At 37.7% G+C, this 19,616-nt stretch overlaps 1 protein-coding gene across 1 annotated transcript in view; it reads right to left on the reverse strand.

Moving 5' to 3' along the window:
- The window catches only part of actr5 (actin related protein 5), a 31,281-nt gene extending 14,749 nt beyond the window's left edge, over window positions 1-16,532 (reverse strand). The window contains exon 1 of the mRNA XM_079822583.1: window positions 16,093-16,532. Coding sequence (XP_079678709.1) covers window positions 16,093-16,464 — 372 coding nt within the window. The 5' untranslated portion in view covers window positions 16,465-16,532. The remainder of the gene's footprint in view (window positions 1-16,092) is intronic.
- Between the last annotated feature and the right edge of the window lie 3,084 nt (window positions 16,533-19,616).

A 19,616-nucleotide genomic window follows, 5' to 3' on the forward strand; every position in this document is an offset into this window, starting at 1 on the left:
TAAACCAGCAATTGGGTTGTTTTAAGCAAACATTTAACCCAACCGCTGGGTCAAAACAACCCAATTGCTGTTAGTCTATATTCAACCCAACTTGGGTTATTTTTAAGCCAGCATTTTTTAGAGTGTAACCATTAAATGACTAGGTTGTAAATAGTTTTAAATTAAGTATAGTACAGTCAGTGTGCACTTTATTATGCTGCTTGCTTGTTGATACTGTGTGCAATAGTGTCATTATTTTATTTATGCTTAAATATTTATTTTCAGAATTTATTTTCACCACTGAACTCTTTTTTTTCTTGTTCTACCTCACCTGTTTTTACTATTTGTTAAATATTGTTTTCTTCAGTTCAATAAATGTTCCTTTTTTAAATTGTACATTTTAAATTGTTATCATCCTGATCATGGTGTCATTTTTATGATGTAAATTGAGGGAGCAAAAGCAGTATCGGCTCCAAATATCAGCTCAAGAAAATCAGCAGCCCGTATCGCTCATCGGCTAAAGCTGATGAAACAAAATCCATATTGGTCGATCCCTACTTCCAATTAGGGGTGCACCGATCCGATATTAGGATCGGATATCGGCCGCGATACTGACAAAATAGCTGGATCGGGGATCGGAAAAATGAACAGATCCACAAGCCGATCCAGGTGTTTTTTTCCGTCGCAGCAGAACCGACGTCATTCGTCAGCTTCACGTGTGACGCATGCTAGAAGAGACTCGGCTGTGTGGAGGAGATATTTCACGCTTGCCACGCCAACTAGTTCGCAATGTCTGCAAAGTAACTTAAATGTTTCAAGGGGAGGTGGTATTACTGCAAAGTCAGGGTTTTTCCTGCATTGAACATTTTTTGACGGCCGCCAAAGCCTAATTTGATGAGTTATTGTGATTTACGAGTGATGTAGAACAGATGCTGCGCTTGTGACTGAGTGACAGAGAGACCGATCTGAGAGCTCCTCCCCCGCGCGCGCTCTCTGGGTCTTCAAAATAATCAGTGTTCGCTCTCATATTTCACATATTAATCCAAATCAAAAGCTCGGAAGACCGAAACCATGTTGCACGTGACACATTCGGACAATTTTGTCCTTGAAATATCGCTGGGTGTGAATTGCGCTCAAAAAACATTGACTCTTCTCTGACCAGCTGACATAAAGCATACTTTCAATAAGCGGGAGACAAATTATATTCAGTTATGAAGTGTTTTCTTTGTGTTGACATCTTTTGCGATGTTCTAACAGACGGGATTCACACACAACGCGTCTGCTAATGTCCGATTCGTGACCTGATGACTCATTTGAACCGAATCATTTTAACGACTGGTTAGAACAACTGATCTGTCCAACACTGAACTCATGAACTCAGTTTATTAATTTACTCAGAACGCATCTGAAATGAGAACACAAGTGCTTACCCAATTAAGCAAGAGTGGGTAGTAAGAATTATTTTTAATTATCGACAGTATTTCATCTTATTTCTGTTGACAATGTGTAGTAAAATAAATAGGCCTAGCCTACTATCATTTAATCTGGAGTGAGGTGAAACCAGAACAAAGTTGTTATTAGCTAGCTGAAAATTTTTATTAAATTGCATATGGCAGAAAATTAAGACTATTTGTTAATTTGTAATGCTACTTTTTAATATTGATATGATTATATACCAAAACAATGATCTGTAGTGTAAAAAATGTTTGGTAACTGTCAGATTACTATTGTATGTTTAACTGTTTTTTGTTTCCACTGCTACATTTTATTTATTTAAAGAAGTTTGATTACATTCTATTTTAGATTTGAAAGCACAATTGTTTTTTAAATAAATAAGAATTCAACACTTTACATACATCTGTTATTTTGTCTTAGTTATGTTTAGTTAGTAAAGTCTGGTGCCTTTAGTCTCTTCAAGGAAGATATAAGGTGGAAGATATACAGTTTATTATTAATTCAACAATATATCGGATCGGTATCGGGTATCGACAGATACACAAAGCCCAGGCATCGGTATCGGTATCGGGACTGAAAAAGTCGGATCGGTGCACCCCTACTTCCAATGGTTCCACCTCAGTATTGAAGGGCTCATGAAACACACTACACTGAGACTTTAACTGAGATGTGTGTATTGCACATCTGACAAGACAACTTAAGCAGGCGTTTACTTCAATTTTACTTGAAAAATTATTCGTTTGGGATTTTCACTATTGCACTTATTTTTGTAAACTATACCAGGAACCAATGGCAAGCCGTTTGGACTTCTATTCATTGACAGGATATGATTTCTTGATATCTGTAATTGTATTTTCACTAGTGAATTGTCATCATAGGCTGCCATTCAAATTCACTTCCTGAAATCAATATAATCTCATATATCTAAAATGGCTCTTACTATAGTAACAATCATATTCATGATATCAGAAATTAACATTGTCACAAGTAAAAATGTAACTTTATCAAGAATTCATATCTTGGGTATAAATAAAAGTAAAAAAAAAGGTTGCCATAACCCTCGACTAAAGGTTTTTCTAGTCGACTAGTAGTCGTTCATTTAAGCCATTAGTCGACTAATCAAGCATTTATATTAATAAGCCATAACTCATAATCATGTGCCTTTAATCGCCACAGCCTAATCAGCTCAAATGTAGACATAAAGCCACAGCGCACCGGCAGACGTGATTATGAATGTGTTATGAAAAACACAAGAGACTGTCTGAACATCTGAATCATTTACTGATAATGTTTTCGGCTGTGGAGATGAGTCAGCATCAGGCACGTGCAGAGGGGGTGGCTTTGGGTGCTCGAGCCCCTGCCCTTTTTCAAAATGAATCAAAAGTGCCCCTCTCAGACAAATATCAATGATAATATCGTGGTCAATAAAACTAAATAAATGTGATTATTATAACATGACATTGATGACAATGTATACAATAGTAACGAACGGCTCAAAAGTCGGACAATTTCTGTTGAGGCGTTGCCATAACGCTGCTATGGGTTGCGTGCGTTTTGATTGATTGCTGATTTTCCTCTGTTCGGAAGCGGCTCTCGAGCCAAATATGGTCCTTTCAGAGAGTATGTGGCCTTACGGGAAAAATGTAAACCAATATTTTTTTTCATCCACAATCAGAGCTAATGTGTTGATTTAATTACAAATCTATATTTTATATATTTTAAAGTATTACACAATTCACCAATGCCCGTTTGTCATATACACCAACCAATCTGGCAAAGCAAGTTCAAATTCCATTGGGCATGTGAAGTGGAGCGGTAATTTTCTGTTCTTATTCATAAATCGGTTGAAAACTACATGGACAGACGAACTAACGTTTCGGGCTTTCGGTAGGGTGCGCGCGTGTACCGAACGGTTATGAATGTAATCTATAACAGTTAACAGTCGGCTTGTTTAAAGCGCGGAACACACTTCAATCCGAGTTCCCACACGAACATATTAAGTATTCAGTCCATTTTATCACGAAATTCAAACGATAAATGCCGTTTTAACGCTCTATTATGTGACGTGACAGATAGACGCGTATCAGTTCAACTTCAAGCGGCAGCGCGAGTGAACGCGATCATCTCTTCCTAAAGAAATGAATATCTAAAGGTATGTTGAGGATACATTACAACTTACTGAAACGTATCATATGTTTCATATCAACCGCGGAAAGACAATAAACAAACAATGTCATGTAGAATCACATTTACCTCAGAAGTCATTCAGTGTCCACAGCTGTGAGTTCACTAGAGAGATTAACTCTTTCACTGAATACATGCACTATATTAGCCTATATATTCATTATATACCACTTAGCCTGTTAGTGATGTCTTGTTTATTTAATGTATGTTTAAATAAACCTGTCATGAAAATTACAGCCACTAAATGATTATATTTCAACAAATAAATCAAAAAATAATAATAAATAGATTTACAATTTTATAATTTATTATTATATCTAAAAATAAATAGCAAATGAATTTAGGCTAATAGTTTGGGCTCTGTTGTTAATCTTTAATAGCAATATGTAAGGGCTCCCTATATAGTTTACAGCATTATCTTTAAGATTTTTTTTAATCTTCCATTTTATAAACTTTTAGTTATAATTGAATTCATTTAAGGACAGACAAATTTTTTTTTATTAAACCACTGTTGAATAAAAATTAATAAAACGCAATTTTGTAAAACTGCTGTACCGAATCCGTACCGAACCGTGACTTCAAAACCGAGATACGTACCGAACCGTCAGTTTTGTGTACCGTTACACCCCTAATATATATATATATATTTACATATTGCCCCTTTTTTACATTTGAGCCCCTGCCTCTTAAGAACTCTCTGCACGGCCCTGGTCAGCATCGTCGACTTCATCTCTGCAGCCGAACACATTATTAATAAATAGTTTTTTTAGGCTGTGGCAATTAAAGGCACATGATTATGAGTTATGGTTTATTAATATAAGCATGCGATTAGTCGACTAATGGCTTAAATTAACGACTACTCGACTAGAAAAACCTTTATTCGAGGGCTATGGCAAGCTGTTTTTACTTTTATTCATTCCCAACACTGTAAAACCTAACACTGAAAGTCACTAAATGAAATGAGTTAATTTAACTTATTTAAAAAAAAAAGTTCATTTCACTTAATAAAAAATGTGATGTTAACTTAAAAACTGCAATGCATTAAGGAGAACTTAAACTTAACAAGTTATGAATAACCTATTGATATTTTACCTCAAAGATTAAAGTTGAATTTAATTAATTGAATAGTTTGTTTATGATTGAAAATAATTAATAAATCATTTAAAAGCAAATTAGAAACCACAATTGTTTCTAATTTCTTTTAAATGATATGTTTCAAGAAATTACTTTAGTATAAGGCATATACTTTTATATTTTCATTGTTAATTAAATTAACATAAATAAATATATAAATACATTTGAAGTTTTAAGCTTCATTGGAAGCCTACATTTAGGTCATTTTTTACCATAGACTGTAAAAAAATATTTTTACTCATCACGGCATTCTACCTCACGCACCAGAAAAGCCCGCAAATTTATTTAAACATGTGTAACGTTAATCTGCCCTTCCCCCACACCGCTGACGAAGAACTCCCAAGTTCAGAGGATAGCGACGATGATTAACAGGTACGTTATGGTAAGCACGGCAAACTGCTTCATTTAATTCTGTTTAGAGCACTTTTAAACTTTTGTACGATCATATTGATTATGTGGTAACGTTTTGTATTGTCGTGACTCTTCTGTTCATCTCAAGAAGACCGATTGGCTAAATTATGGTAATTTGTGTCATGTCAGTTAAGACGAGCTAACGCGACATTGCCTAAGTTAACTTACTCAAGATAACGTTATATATTTTTATCTATAAGTGGCAGTAGTTAATGTGATTAGTGTACACAAGTGGGTTTTTTTGTTGTGAAAAAGTAATTTAACGTTATATTTGTTTGTTTTCCACATTTTGGCATAGACAAGCGTGTCCCGCGCAAGTTATCCGTCAATAGACTGACTGAATATCCTCCAGCGACCGTCATTCACACGACAAACTTAAGAAATGGGTAATACAAGCTGACATATTCTTCTTAATATTATGCTTTGATTAAACCACAGATTTTTCAGTGGAAAATGTAACGTCATATGTTTGTGGGGGGTTTATTTCACATTGTGGCGTTTTCAGTCAAACGTGTCACGCGCAATTTTGATATTGACTGTTACATTATCATCATCCTCCGGCCGACATTTACACGGAAAAAAACGAAATAAAATGTAATATTCCAGTATTTATTATGCTGTGAGTAAGCCAGTGGAAGATTCGTTGAAATTTGCGTTCTCACATTTTGGCATAGCCAAACGTGTCACGCGCAATTTTTATATCCCTGAGGAGTTGCATTATCATCCACCGACCGACATTTAACTTACACTGAAAAAAAAGTAATACAAACTAATATATTCCAGTATTTATTATGCTGTGAGTAAACCACCGTTTTGCCAGTGGAAGATTAGTTGAAATTTGTGTTTTCTCACATTTTGGCATAGCCAAACATGTCCTGCGCATTTTTTGATCATTATCAGTGAGAAAACTGATGTTCTCCAAATCGACTGTCATTCACGTGGAAAAAACAAACAAATAAAAAGGCACTACAACCTGACATATTTCTTTTATTATGCTGTGAGTAACCTACAGTTGTGTCAGTAGAAAATGATTTTTTTCCCCCCAGTTCAGAGAAGACTGACTGACTCCATGGACTGTCATTCAAGTGGCAAAAACTAAAGCGAAAGGTATAAATATTCCCTCGAATTCCTCCTTGAATTCAAAATGGGCGATTATATAAAGTCAAGAGGTCAGGAAATCACGTAATTGAGGTTAAAATGACTGACAAAGCGGTGTGCTTGTCACGTTTTCAAATGTGAATTTCTCAATAAGATCACAGTAATGCTCTTGAAGTGCAAGCTGTGCCCATTTGTCTGTTCTGTCAGACAAAGTCTGTTAAAACATTACAGACTTTACCATTTTGTACATTCAACAATCTGTCCTATACCATGTCTGTATGAAGGTTGCATGTGTACATTCAAATCATACAATTCCCTGAAGATACACTTGACCAGGTTTCACCCTGAGAAGCAAGAGACACATGGCTGTGAAAAGTCTAGGGAATTCCACTGTCCTTTGTGCACACTGAAGCAGCCGTTTGTGGAACAGGACATGTTCTGTCACCTGCGAAGTCATTTGAAAAAATTTGAAATGGTGACTTGTCCGTATCAAAATTGTAATTTCCAAACAAATAATTACTCAACCTTCAATTCACACAAATGGAGGGAGCACCACAATGCTTCGGAATATAATGACATGATGGTAAAAAGTGACGTTTCTGAGCAGCAGAACAGTGGATCTGAAGATGAGGTATCTGAAAGTAATTCTGTCTTGGAGCCACCTGCGTTAGACACTGGTCAATTAATTGACAAGCTTCAACACAATTTGGCAGCTTTTTTCCTCAAATTGCAAACAATATTACATGTCTGAAAGAGCAGTTCAAGAAATTGTTGAACAATTAGATCAACTTTTTCATTTATCACAGCCCTTGATCAAAGCTGCTGTCAGTAAAGTACTTACTGAAAACCAGTGCTGCGTCCCTGAATCAGTTGTTGATGAAATTGTTGAGGCAGTGTCAGAGAATAACGTACTTCACAGATCTACGACTAAACATGCAATTCTGTCAACTGCTAAAAGGAGGAAGACGTACATTGAGCACAAATTTCCATTTGTGAAGCCTGTTGAGTACTTCATTGAATCAAATCGCACCTGCATGTATGTGCCAATTCTCTCCAGTTTGCAGGAGTTGTTGAGAAAAACAGATGTACTTGAAAAAGTACAGGAGACTTCACCTTCACAAGATGGACATTATTCATCTTTTTGGGATGGCACTTATTGTGAAGAAAATCCCCTCTTTTCAGATGAAAAACTAAAGTTTGTTCTCATACTTTACATTGATGATTTTGAGGTTTCAAATCCTCTGGGTACTTCTCGCAAAATTCACAAAGTGTGCGCAGTGTATTGGACATTAGCTAACATTCCAGCTAAGTTTCGCTCTGCACTTCACACTATACAACTTGCGCTTTTATGCAATTCCAATGACTTGAGACCTTTTGGCTATTCTAGGATTCTTGAACCCTTACTAAATGACCTCAAGACCCTTGAAGTGGAAGGTGTTTACATTGAGTCTCTTGTTGACTCTGTAAGGGGTTCAGTTTTTGCCGTGGTGGCAGACAATCTTGCGGCGCATGGCTTGGCTGGCTTTAAAGAGAGTTTCAATTCCTCCTACGTTTGCAGATTCTGCCTCAGTTCCAAGACAGACATGCAGACTTCAGAAGTGACCACTGGTAACTGTGAGTTAAGGACAAGAGACAACCATGATACCTTAGTCCAAGCACTTCAAACGGATGGAGATCATATTGATTATGGGGTAAAGAGTTCTTGTGCCCTGTCTGACTGCCTTGCTTATTTCCATCCCATCACAGGATTTCCACCCGATATATTGCATGATTTGCTTGAAGGAATTGTTCCGGTTGAAATTGCACTTTGCTTAAAAGTTTTGATTTCAAAGAAATAGGCTTGCTACGATAGTCGGTGTTGCCGGTGTTACCGGTGTCCAGACTCAACACCGGTTACATCACTTGCCCACCGTGGCACCGCCCACCGTCTTTTAGATTTTTTTATAGTAATAAAATAATTTAGTTCAGTTAGAGAACAGACAATACAAATAAAAACTGAACGTTTCTGCTTAATAAAGCAGGATCCGACCGTGAGTCTCGGCAGCGGCAGGAGTCATTCATCAGATTTAAGAGTGAGGAGCTGACTGAGATGAACGCGGAAGATTTGGTTTCAAAGCGAAACGTAAAAGCGCCTATTTAAGGGAGTTTGTCATTTGTTTTGTTGTTGTGTTTTTCATTAAAAAATAATAGGCTAATGAACCCACAATTCAAGCAACCCGCAGCCGAATTGGCGCTAATTCAAAACCGAAAGTAAAATGTGCACGGCCGCACAGAGCGCGCATTGTTTACTTTCGCCTGGCTCCGCAGTGTGAGCCTCCGCGCTACGCTGACTGCGCGCATTTATTTTTGCCGCGCGCACCGAGTATAAACAAGGCTTTACGGACGAACTGTTATTCATTCATGGCGTGCATCTCAATCATAGACTGATCAATGCTTGGTCAGTGCCCTGACTACTGAACTAGGGAACTGATTGATGGCCTCACAGAGCGCGCATTTACAGACGAGCTGTCATTCACGGTGTGTGCGCACTGGTGCGTTTTCAATCCAGAGCGGTCGTGTGCATGTTACTTTCGATTAGATAGAATTAGTGATTTAAAAGCCTTCGCCGGTGATACCAGTATTACCGGTGTTGTCACACATCAATTAACCGGTGGGGAAATTTCCTCACCGTCACATCCCTACAAAGAAATATTTTTCTTTGGACGATCTCAATAAGGCAATTGTGTCCTACCCTTATGAACATTCTGACAAGACTGACCTTCCACATCCAATTCCCAAAAACTTCAATACGGGGCACTATAGGTGGAAACGGTCATGAGAACCACACCTTGCTGAGATTATTGCCTGTTCTAATTGGACATGCTGTCCCAGAGGGTGAAAAATGTTGGGACATTTTGATGGGATTTAAAAGACATAGTTGATTTGTCACTATGTCATTCGTTTGATGATGCGACATTACAGTACTTTGCTTGCAAAATTGCTGATCACAGACAACTCTTACTGGAAGTGTTTCCTAACTTTGTGCTTCGCCCTAAACACCATTTCGTTGAGCACTATCCTCACCTGATTAAGTGCTTTGGTCCATTGGTACATCTCTGGACCATGAGATTTGAAGGGAAGCACAAAGTTTTCAAGAAGATTGTGCATGATGCGCACAACTTCAAAAACATTTTAAAAATGCTTGCAGAATGACACCAAAAGCTGATGGCTCACTATCTGTCCTCTCCCACCTTTTTTAAGCCTGAAATTCAAACCACAAACATGAAATCTGTCTTCGTAGCCACATTGCTGGAAGATGCACAGGCATTTATATCCAGTATCACTGACAGCAACACCATTTACTCTGCTGATCAAGTGATCATTGATGGTACCCTTTTTAGACATGGCATGTTTGTTTGCACAGGGCTACATGGAGGGTTTCCTCAGTTTCATGAGATTTGGCACGCTTTACTGTTTAATGACAGTGTTTATTTTGTGCTGAAGAAATTTGAATCAAACTATGTAGAGCATTTGCGTAGTTATGAGTTAGTTGCAGACTCTGGAGGAAAGGTATTTGTGAGATCACCATATGAATTGCACGACAGCATTCCTCTGACTGCTTACAGGGTAAAAGGCCAAAAAATCCTTACCACAAAGAGGTTCATCTCACTCTTGGACCTACAGTAGCTTGCTGCTGCATTGCTGATCACTACCCCTGAGGGTCAACTGTAAGTGCCTTTAAGATTGTAGATGCATCTTCTACAAAACAAATTTTGATGTCTTGATGGTTGCCAATTAGCTGATCAGTTTCATGGCAAAATATTACATACAAAATTAATTATTTTTAACGCAAAAGCCCCTGTAGTTTGATTGCCTGTGTGTGTGTGTTTTATGCTTACAGATTCAAAATGAGTGCCTCAGATAGCACTTTAAAGCTGAGGGTGATCATAGATCCTACAAGTACCCGTAAAATAGTTTTGCCATCTCGCCCTGAGACAGTCAGTGCCCTTTTGTTGCAGCTAAAAACAAACCTCAATGTGAGTTATGAATTTAGGCTACAGTTTGAAGATCCTGATTTCGGAAATGCATTATGCGATCTCGAGAACATTGATGAACTTCCCTCCAAAGCAACTGTGAAGCTCATTAAAACACTTGAGCTGGATGTTCATTCTACTGACACAGAAGAGACAGCGTTGGCTTTAGACACATCATCCTCTTCTAAGCGCACAAGCAGGTGGCCTGATGTGTTTGATCCACCAACATTTTCTTATGACGTGGAGTTTGCCTTGAGAGAGGGCAATTCTGAATATTTTAAAGAAGGAAAGCATCTTAAATTGACAAGGGATCAAAAACATAACATACTTGAGAGAATGATTGATACAATTTACAGCTTCAAGGCATACCCAAGTGATGATGACTTTGCCAAAGCAGCTGAAGCCCTGGTGAACAAACACCCCTGTTTGAAGGAAAATGGCTCAAGAACCGGTTATGATGGCTGGAAAGTGTCCTTGAAGTTCAAAATGGGCAATTATAGAAGCAAACTTCGGCGATCAGGAATGCAAGAAGTTGCCATTAATGTGTGCAAAAGAAGCAGGAGCAATCCAGATGCAGAACACAGTCGTGTAAATATTAAACGCCCTAGACGAGCAGAAGTCAACTTTCTCCCTAACTTTACTCATGGGTCAGATGAAAATTCTTTGGAAGATTTACGTCTAAAAATGATGGATGAACTTAAAAAGAAGGACCAAGATGTCATGATGATAAATCGACACATGCAACAAACATTTGCGCTGAGACGAAAAGAGATTGTGCAGTCCAGTCCATCAGTTAAGGAAATGATGTCAAGATGGCCAGCTTTGTTTCGTGAAGCCCAAGTAAGTGATGCTTTAATAAATTGTTTGTTTACTTCTCAAAGAGAAATTGTTGGCATCTTAAATGGTTAGATCACCCCAAAATGTAAATGTATTATCATTTCATTAATTACTCGCCCTCACCCTCACGTCGTTCCACACCCGTAATACTTTTGATCCATCCTCTTCCAGAAGCACAGACACAGAACACATGGGAATGAACTCGTTGGTTACGCAGCATGTTTGAGCTTGAGTTTGAGAATCTTGTGCGTGATTCACGTTCAGTTGAGCGTCTGCTTATGTTTGCTGATCAATGTTTACATGCGAGTAAAAGCCTAAATGAAATATTCTCATTATAACAAGCGATTGATTCTCTTCAGAAAATGTGAACTAAACCCCTTGATTTCATATGGATTAGTTGAAACTTAAATGAATATCTTTTTGATGTCAACGCTGTTGTGTTCCAAAGATTAACAAAAGTCTTAACGGGTGTGGAACAACATTAGGGTGAGTAATTAATGACAATTTTAATTTTGGGGTGAACTAACGCTTTAAGGTTTTGGGGTGTCAACATTTTGTTCTTTAAAAGATTAGTTCACCCAAAATATTGACTTAATCATTGGCTTAGGTTTGTAAATACACAAAGGTGGGTAAATGTTGAAATAAATGACATTTGTGAATGTATTAATTTTGTAACAATTTATGCACTTCTCTGCACCCTTTAGTGTACAAAAATTACTTGCAGTGTAGAAAAGCATTGTGATTTATTTCATTTTCAAATTTATAACAGCCTTTTTATGTGTTTTTTTCTTCTATTTATTGTTGCAGGTACTTGCAGAGTTTCACAGAATCACAAATCAAAAGCTGCAGCAGACATTTTACTCCTCCCTGGATAAACATACTCCACAGCTTCTGGATCTTTTCAGAGCTAAGGCAGCGAAGGGGAGTGTCAGTGGCAACAAGATGGCTGCAATACTAAAAGACTACAATGAACAAGTAAGTAGACTTGAACCTATCGAAGGGCTGTACAGCATGAGATTATTGGTGTAAAAGTAATCTCAACACTAAGTAATGTAACAAATGTTAAAGGGTGAACCCAAACATGAAAATTGTCATCAGTTCCTCACCCTCATGCTTTAAGACTTAAGTTCTGGTAATCATTGACTTTCCTTATATGAGCATAAAAGCTAAAAGATTCCTTGCAATATCTCTGTTCCAAATATGTAAAAATATAAGGTAGGTTTAGATTAACATGCTGGTAAGTGAAAATTTCCATTTTTATGTTTGGATGAATTGAAATGAATTGAAATGAAATAAATAAATTAAAAAAACTCTTGTACTTATCTTTTATCTGCCCTAAAGAATTTCCCTGTTATACAGGTTTTTAAGGAAGACACACAATTACTAATACTATTGCATGGAATTAAGTTTGCAATTCTTGAAGGTTGTCTTATCATAGGTAATGAAAGTCTTAAAGTCTTAATGTCTTAAATAAGATTTTACTTAAATAAGGCCTTAAAAAGTCTTCATGTCTTAAATTCAGATTCGATGGGTCTTAAATATTTTTGGTCATGTTACCGGGAAAATGTATTAATCGTTATTAATTGCGGAAAAAAATTCGATTAATTAGTTAATTTTTTTATCGATTCCCAGCATTACCTTAAACGCAATCAATCGTTGCAGTTTCCCAGCTGTTTATTAAAGTGCATTTTTTTTGTTTTTGGTTGTTTTGTTAATTTATTGTTGATATTTAAAATGCTTTCCTTTTTCAGTGTTAAATAGTCTTTAGAAATAAAAGTTTATTGATCTTTGAAAAGGTGTACCTGCATTATGCCATTATCATTATTTTAGAATAATGAACGACAATATTATCGTTTATCGCAATAATTTCTTGGCCAATTTATCGTCCAGCAAAATGTATCATGACAGAGAATTCATCCATAAATGTTGTTTAATTGTGAATTAAATTCTGCTAATTTAGTCTTTTGCCTTTTAAGGACAAGAATGACATTGACGTCAGACGAACTACTGTTCTGACAGGTCTACCAGTTTATCTGAAAGAAGACTCTGCAGATGTTTTCAAGACCCACAAGGTATGACATACTATATTGCAACAATTTAACATTTTAGTTCAAATAATGTTTCAAATCTAACTGAGCATTCAGGTTGTCTTAAAGGATTAGTTTACATTCAAATGAAAACTAGTCCATGATTTACTCGCCCTCAAGCCCATCCTAGGAGTATGACATTCTTCTTTCTGATTACCACAATCAGAGAAATATTAATAAATATCCTGACACATCTGAGCTTTATTATGGGAGTGATCGAGAATCATCGAGTATGAGCTGAAGTGAGTGTCTCAGGGTGTCCGCGGGTCCTTAAAAATCTTAGGCCCGGTTTCACAGACAGGGTTTAGGGTAAACTAGGATTAGGCATTAGTTCAATTAGGACTTTTAAGGAACTTTTATAAACGTGCGCTAGAAAAAAAACATTACTGATATGCATCTTGAGACAAAACAATAGCACTGACATATTTTAAGATATATCAGTGCAAGTTTCTTTCAGTTAAAACAACTCAAACATGCATTTTAGTCTATGACTAGCTTAAGCCTTGTCTGTGAAACCGGGGGATAATGTCTTAAATAAGGGTTTTCCAGGAATTTCTTCAGTTTATTGCTGTTATGTAGCTGTCAACAACAGCACAGCTGAACCCTGCACATATTTTTATTTTTAGTAATGTTCAAAAAGTTTCTGTTTAATTAATTCAGATGCTCTTTTTACCCCGTTTTGACAATGTGTTCCTATGGAGATCGGGAACATGAGGGCATCTAAACGCAAGTTGGAATTCCTCATGGCGGCGCTCGGCGTTTACTCAGGAGAAACGTGGATAGGCCTATAGTTAAATAAAGACCATGACAAGGGAGCTATTTTGCTGAGTATTTTCACGAGTGCAATGCTCCCGCAGCGCTTTAGTGTGTGTTTATTCCGGGGTGTTGTAGTTCTTTCTTTCACCAGTCCAACTATAGTTTGCTGTGTTACAACTACAAATGAGACCAAAATGTCTCTTGTATTGCAGCCAATCAGCTTTCGTGGGAAAACAGCAACAACAGGGGAAAAAACAAACAGTAGCCTACCTAGGATTGAGCTATGAGGAAGTGCAAGTTTACTAATACTTTGTTCAATTTGAATAAATTATTTGCTTTGCAAGTAAATTTGTGATTCTGCATATCCTTTGTAAGTTTTTTTTTATAAGATATAGGTCTTCAATTTAATTCATAATGGTCTTAAAGTCTTAAATTTGACTTGGTGAAACCTGCAAATACCCTGTGTCTCCATCCATCATAAACTTACTCCACATGGCTCCAGGGGTAAATTAAAGGCCTTCTAAAGCAAAGGGATGCCATGTAAAGTACGATGATGGATGGAAGCACTTTCTTCAGCTCATACTCGTTGATCCTCGATCACTCCCATTATCTGTGTCAGGATATTTATTAATATTTCTCTGATTGTGTTCATCATAGAGAAGAAAGTCCTAGGATGGCTTTATGGGTGAGTAACGCTTGGGGTCATTTTTATTTGAAAGTGAACTATATTTTAGTTTATTTTTCTTGGGTATAGTGTATGCGTGATGAAATTGTTTGAATGTTATCTGGACTTCAGCACAATGGTTTTGTTTTAAAATGTCCGTGTTTGGGAAATCTGTTAAAGTATTAAGAGTTGACATTTCATGGGAAGTGTACATATTAATGTTTTCATGTTATTTGGACGGTACTTAAGAAATGAGGAATGTATTACATATTTCATGGGAAGGTGCAAGTCTGTATTTATTGTGATGCATTTGGACTGAACAGCACACTTGTGTTTTATGACAGAACCTTTTGTGATATGAATTTCAATAAATATTGTTAATATTTGCATTCATCTTCAAACTGTTTTTTCCCTTGTCTTATGTAACTTTATTAATTTGAGTTGAATCAAACTTTATTAATTCTCCGTGTAATATAACGTCCTCTGAATGCTCTCGATGGCCTGTATCCACTTTTTTGCGATTTCACTTATTCTTGTAAACTATACAAGGAAACCCTGTCAGTTGGTACATTACTATACCACTAAAGGTTACAATTAAAGGATTAGTTCACTTTTAAATAAACTTTTGCTGATAATTTACTCATCCCCATGTCATCCAAGATGTCCATGTCTTTCATTCTGCAGTCAAAAAGAAATTTTACCTCTTATCAGAGGAACGTGCTCCGCCATAACTTCCGGCAAGTGAGGTCAAAATACGAGCGTGGTCATAGATATATCGATCGTAGATGCCTCATTCTACTGATCTGTGCAGTCGCTAATGAGGCATCTACGTAAACATCTATGACCAAGCTCGTATTTTGACCTCACTTAGCAGAAGTTATGGCGGAGCTCAGAGACGATCACGTTCGTCTGATAAGAGGTAAAATAATAGCATAAATACTGCTGGGTTTCTCACAGAAACTGATCGTTTCACTAGATCAGACCCTTATTCATCATCTGGTGTCGTTTAAAGCTGCACTGAAACTGTCATTTGGACCTTGAACCGTTTGGAGCCCATTGAAGTCCATTATATGGAGAACAACCCTGGACTGTTTTCATCCAAAACCTTAATTTCTTTTTGACTGCAGAAAGAAAGACATGGACATCTTGGATGCCATGGGGGTGAGTAAATTATCACCAAAAGTTTATTTAAAAGTGAACTAATCCTTTAAGGTATACCATGAGGAACACAAAGTACTTCTGCACAGACATCACCACATCTCTGATACCTGCTTTATATTGACAAGATCTGGGAAATGAAACCAGTCTCTTGTACTGGGATTACACAGGTCAGATGTGTCTTGACCTCAAGTCCACTGGTGTATTTGAATAATAATAGCAAACAACGTAAAAGAAGAACTCAACTCTGCACATGGTGAGAATATATACACACACACACTGTCAAAAACGCTTCTCCACCGATAAACATCATTACCTGGCTGTTTATTCCGAGGTGCGTGAAGATGTAGTCAAAGATGAGCTCCTGGATGTCAAAGTTCACCACGGAGTTGCGGTCAAACGCGCTCTTGAGGGTCCAGCGCAGCGGCTCCAGGCTCGGGATGTCGTTCCCCACGTGCGCGTCCCCGCGCGCGGCTCCTCTGCTGCGCGCCGCCGCCGATCTGAACACGAGCCGCGGCTGATCCAGCTGCGCGACCCCGCTCGCCCAGCCCGCGCGGCACTGGAACGAGCCGTTATCCACCACTATCGGCGCCGGGGACGGCTCGAGACAGTCCCGCTCCACCGCGAACACAGGGTCGGGCGTGCATTTATAATCCTCAAACGTGTAAACACTGCGTTTATTACTCATGCTGTTGATCAACACACACGGGCAGGCGACTCTGTCTTCTTCGTCAGCATTGATGAGTGTTTGTGTTGTTGTGTGTCTGCTCACCACCGCCACCTGTCGCGCGGAATGACAAACAGACGCGTCCTTCTATTGGCCTATAGGTGGCGCTATAGCAATCAATTGCGCGAAACTGCCCATAACTCCTAAACCGTATGTTGTAGACTCAAGTGTCTTATATCATGTATCATGTGTATTTGTCAAAACACTACTTTTGCAAACTATTCCTAGGTTTTTTGCTTGATCGGAACCAAACCAGTGCAGAAATGTTCTCTGGAGTCTGAATATCAATAATTATCGAAAAAAAGTTGAAATTTCGATTCACGGTTGCTAAGGGGTGGAAAACGAATGTTGTGGGAGGAGCCTATTTTACTAAAATGGCTATACCTCAAGAACAAAATGAGATATATTTACCAAACTTGGTACACATGTGTATGGGCTGAGTGTTTGGTCACGATAAAAAAACCGCGACGATTGAACACTTGGTGGCGCTATAACACGAAAAATATTACATAAGTCCTTTCTATGGAAATGTCCCTAGCCTTTACAGAATTATTACACGTGAAAAACACTTTAGGGTTACAATTTCTTCATATTTTAAAATTAAACCATATGTTATTTGAACAATAACACCTTCTTGAGCCATCAGTGTGGCAATATTTGAACCTTCAAATCACACGGATGACATCTCTTGACCTTCTTCTATGAGGGTAGATTTGTTGCGTTATTCCAAACAAATAGATTGTTATCCACAAATAAACGTAAAGAGATTCACAAAAATTAAATAAATTCACAAATAAATAGAATGAGATCCACAAATGTATGCAGGAGTTTCACAAAAATGAATGATTCAGAAATAAATACAATGACATTTGTGAATAAAACAAATCCACAAATGTTTTTGTCACAAACACAACTCTTCATTTGTGAATGGCTTCCTCTGCATTGGTGGATCTCTTCTTGCACATTTGTAAATCGCAGCTCGTGGATTTTGAAACATTTCTTGCGTCTACACCATAGACAGTAAAAGAAATGGACACAGCGACACATAGACTTCACAGAGAAAAATTAAAGTCAGTTAGAAGCATCACTTCCTGATGGCTGATGTACTGCAGCCTCACCCTTACGAAAATTAACCATGGTTTTATTATAGTAAAAATGTAGTTAACCATGTTTGTTTGGCTAATTGATTACTAATTTGGCTAATTTATATAACCACAGTTTAACCACAAATACCATGGTTAAACGGTTAGAGTTGCAAAACCATGGTTAATTTGTGGTTACCATGGTTTAACTATAATAACCATGTTTTTTTGGTTTTATTTGTAGTAAAGCCATGGTTAATTTTCGTAAGGGCAGACTGAGCTTGAGGACGTAGATGTGACGTGATCAGCCTGTCTGACAGTTGTAAGTCTTCTAGTAGTTGTGCAGCGTAAAATCTGAATCACGTTGTTGAAATATTTTGTCCCGTTGCTTCTGGCTCTCTATGGGCTTCTCCTCATGCTTCTCCCTTGACTTTATCGGACTTTACGCCTCCACGTCCCCCCGATCGCCTCATAGACAGTAAAGATTGCCTGTGAGCTTCTCCTCGGGTCTATACGGTAATTTCTCTACTATGCGACGAGAGTCGTGTGGTTATGACGCAATCGTAGCCTATTTTTTACAAAAACGGCTTCTATGGGGCGATAGTGTCAGATACAAGGTAATGGAGCCTTTTATACGCTGTTGTGTTTGTTTAGAAATAAACAATGGACGAATGGAGTCTTTAAACGCCTCAGATGTAAAGATATTCACTGTCAAAATGAGGCCAAAATGAATGGGAGTCAATGGGATGCTAACAGCAGGTGATGGCTTGGTTAGCAATGGCCGCCCCTATGGATGGTACGCTTTCCGGAGGCTGGACTTCCCCCTTGGTTTTGGGTGAACTTGATGACATGTTCAGGTGTGTTTGATTAGGACAGGTTCAGGCAATCGTCTCTCCTCTCTCTCTGTTGCTTCTTGCTCTCTCTCAGCCTCCCTCTCCTCCATCTCCAGGATTAGGTCCTTCAGCTTTCTCAGACGCAATGCTGATGTTTTCCAGCTGCTGTTTGAGAGCTGCCGGTTTAACACTGTGATACACGACCTGGAACAACAGTTGCAAAACGCCTGCTCTCATCATGTGTTCATTACCGATTCCAAACCGCTTTCACACTTGAAATGTTACAAGGAGAGATCACCCAAAAATGAAAATCATGTTTTATTTACCATATAAAAAATATGGTAATAGAATGGATAATTAGTGTAAGATTTTTGCCCATCTTTTGGAAAATACAGTTTTAAAATAAAAAGACTTTTACCAGTAAATGGCTGCAGAGCTCCACTATTTGCTATGTGCTATTTGACTGACTGAAAGACATCTTTTCACAAGTATTTTTCAGTTGGATTGATATCTAAATGTTAGGAAATCACAATTATAACAATTAAAATTAATTAATTTTGTCAAAGTTTAGCATTTTTTTGTACTGAATTTTTTTTTTCAATGTTACTTTATTTGAATCAAACCTGAACAAGAGAAAAGTTCTTTAGGGTTTTTTCTGATTTCATCTGTTTTTCTTATAATTCTACAAATTTAATCTACACTTCAGTGACTAACTGTAACAGAACAAAAATGAACAGAAATGAACAGTTATATTACATATTGAGTAAAAAAATATACAACATGAACTTCAAAATGCAATGAACTGAACAGCAATAATAATCAATAGTGTGTGTGTGTGTGTGTGTGTGTGTGTGTGTGTGTGTGTGTGTGTGTGTGTGTGTGTGTGTGTGTGTGTGTGTGTGTGTGTGTGTGTGTGTGTGTGTGTGTGTGTGTGTGTGTGTGTGTGTGTGTGTGTGTGTGTGTGAACAGGATCATTTTACATTGTGGATGTTTTATGCATTGTTGGAAGTGTGCCACTTCATTTCTGTATGTGTGTTCTGTGTTGTTTCTGTTTTTGAGGATGAATTTTGTCCATTTTCTTTTGTCCAGACCCTGAAGACCCTGAGTTTGACTTTTTTGTCACACGAACATAAAAACAGATTGTTGACAACCGTTAGCCTGGGAAAACCCAGACAACTTCCGGCAAATTTAGATTTGC

Source organism: Gobio gobio (assembly GCF_949357685.1).
Source record: "Gobio gobio genome assembly, chromosome: 7".
Taxonomy (NCBI): Eukaryota; Metazoa; Chordata; class Actinopteri; order Cypriniformes; family Gobionidae; genus Gobio; species Gobio gobio.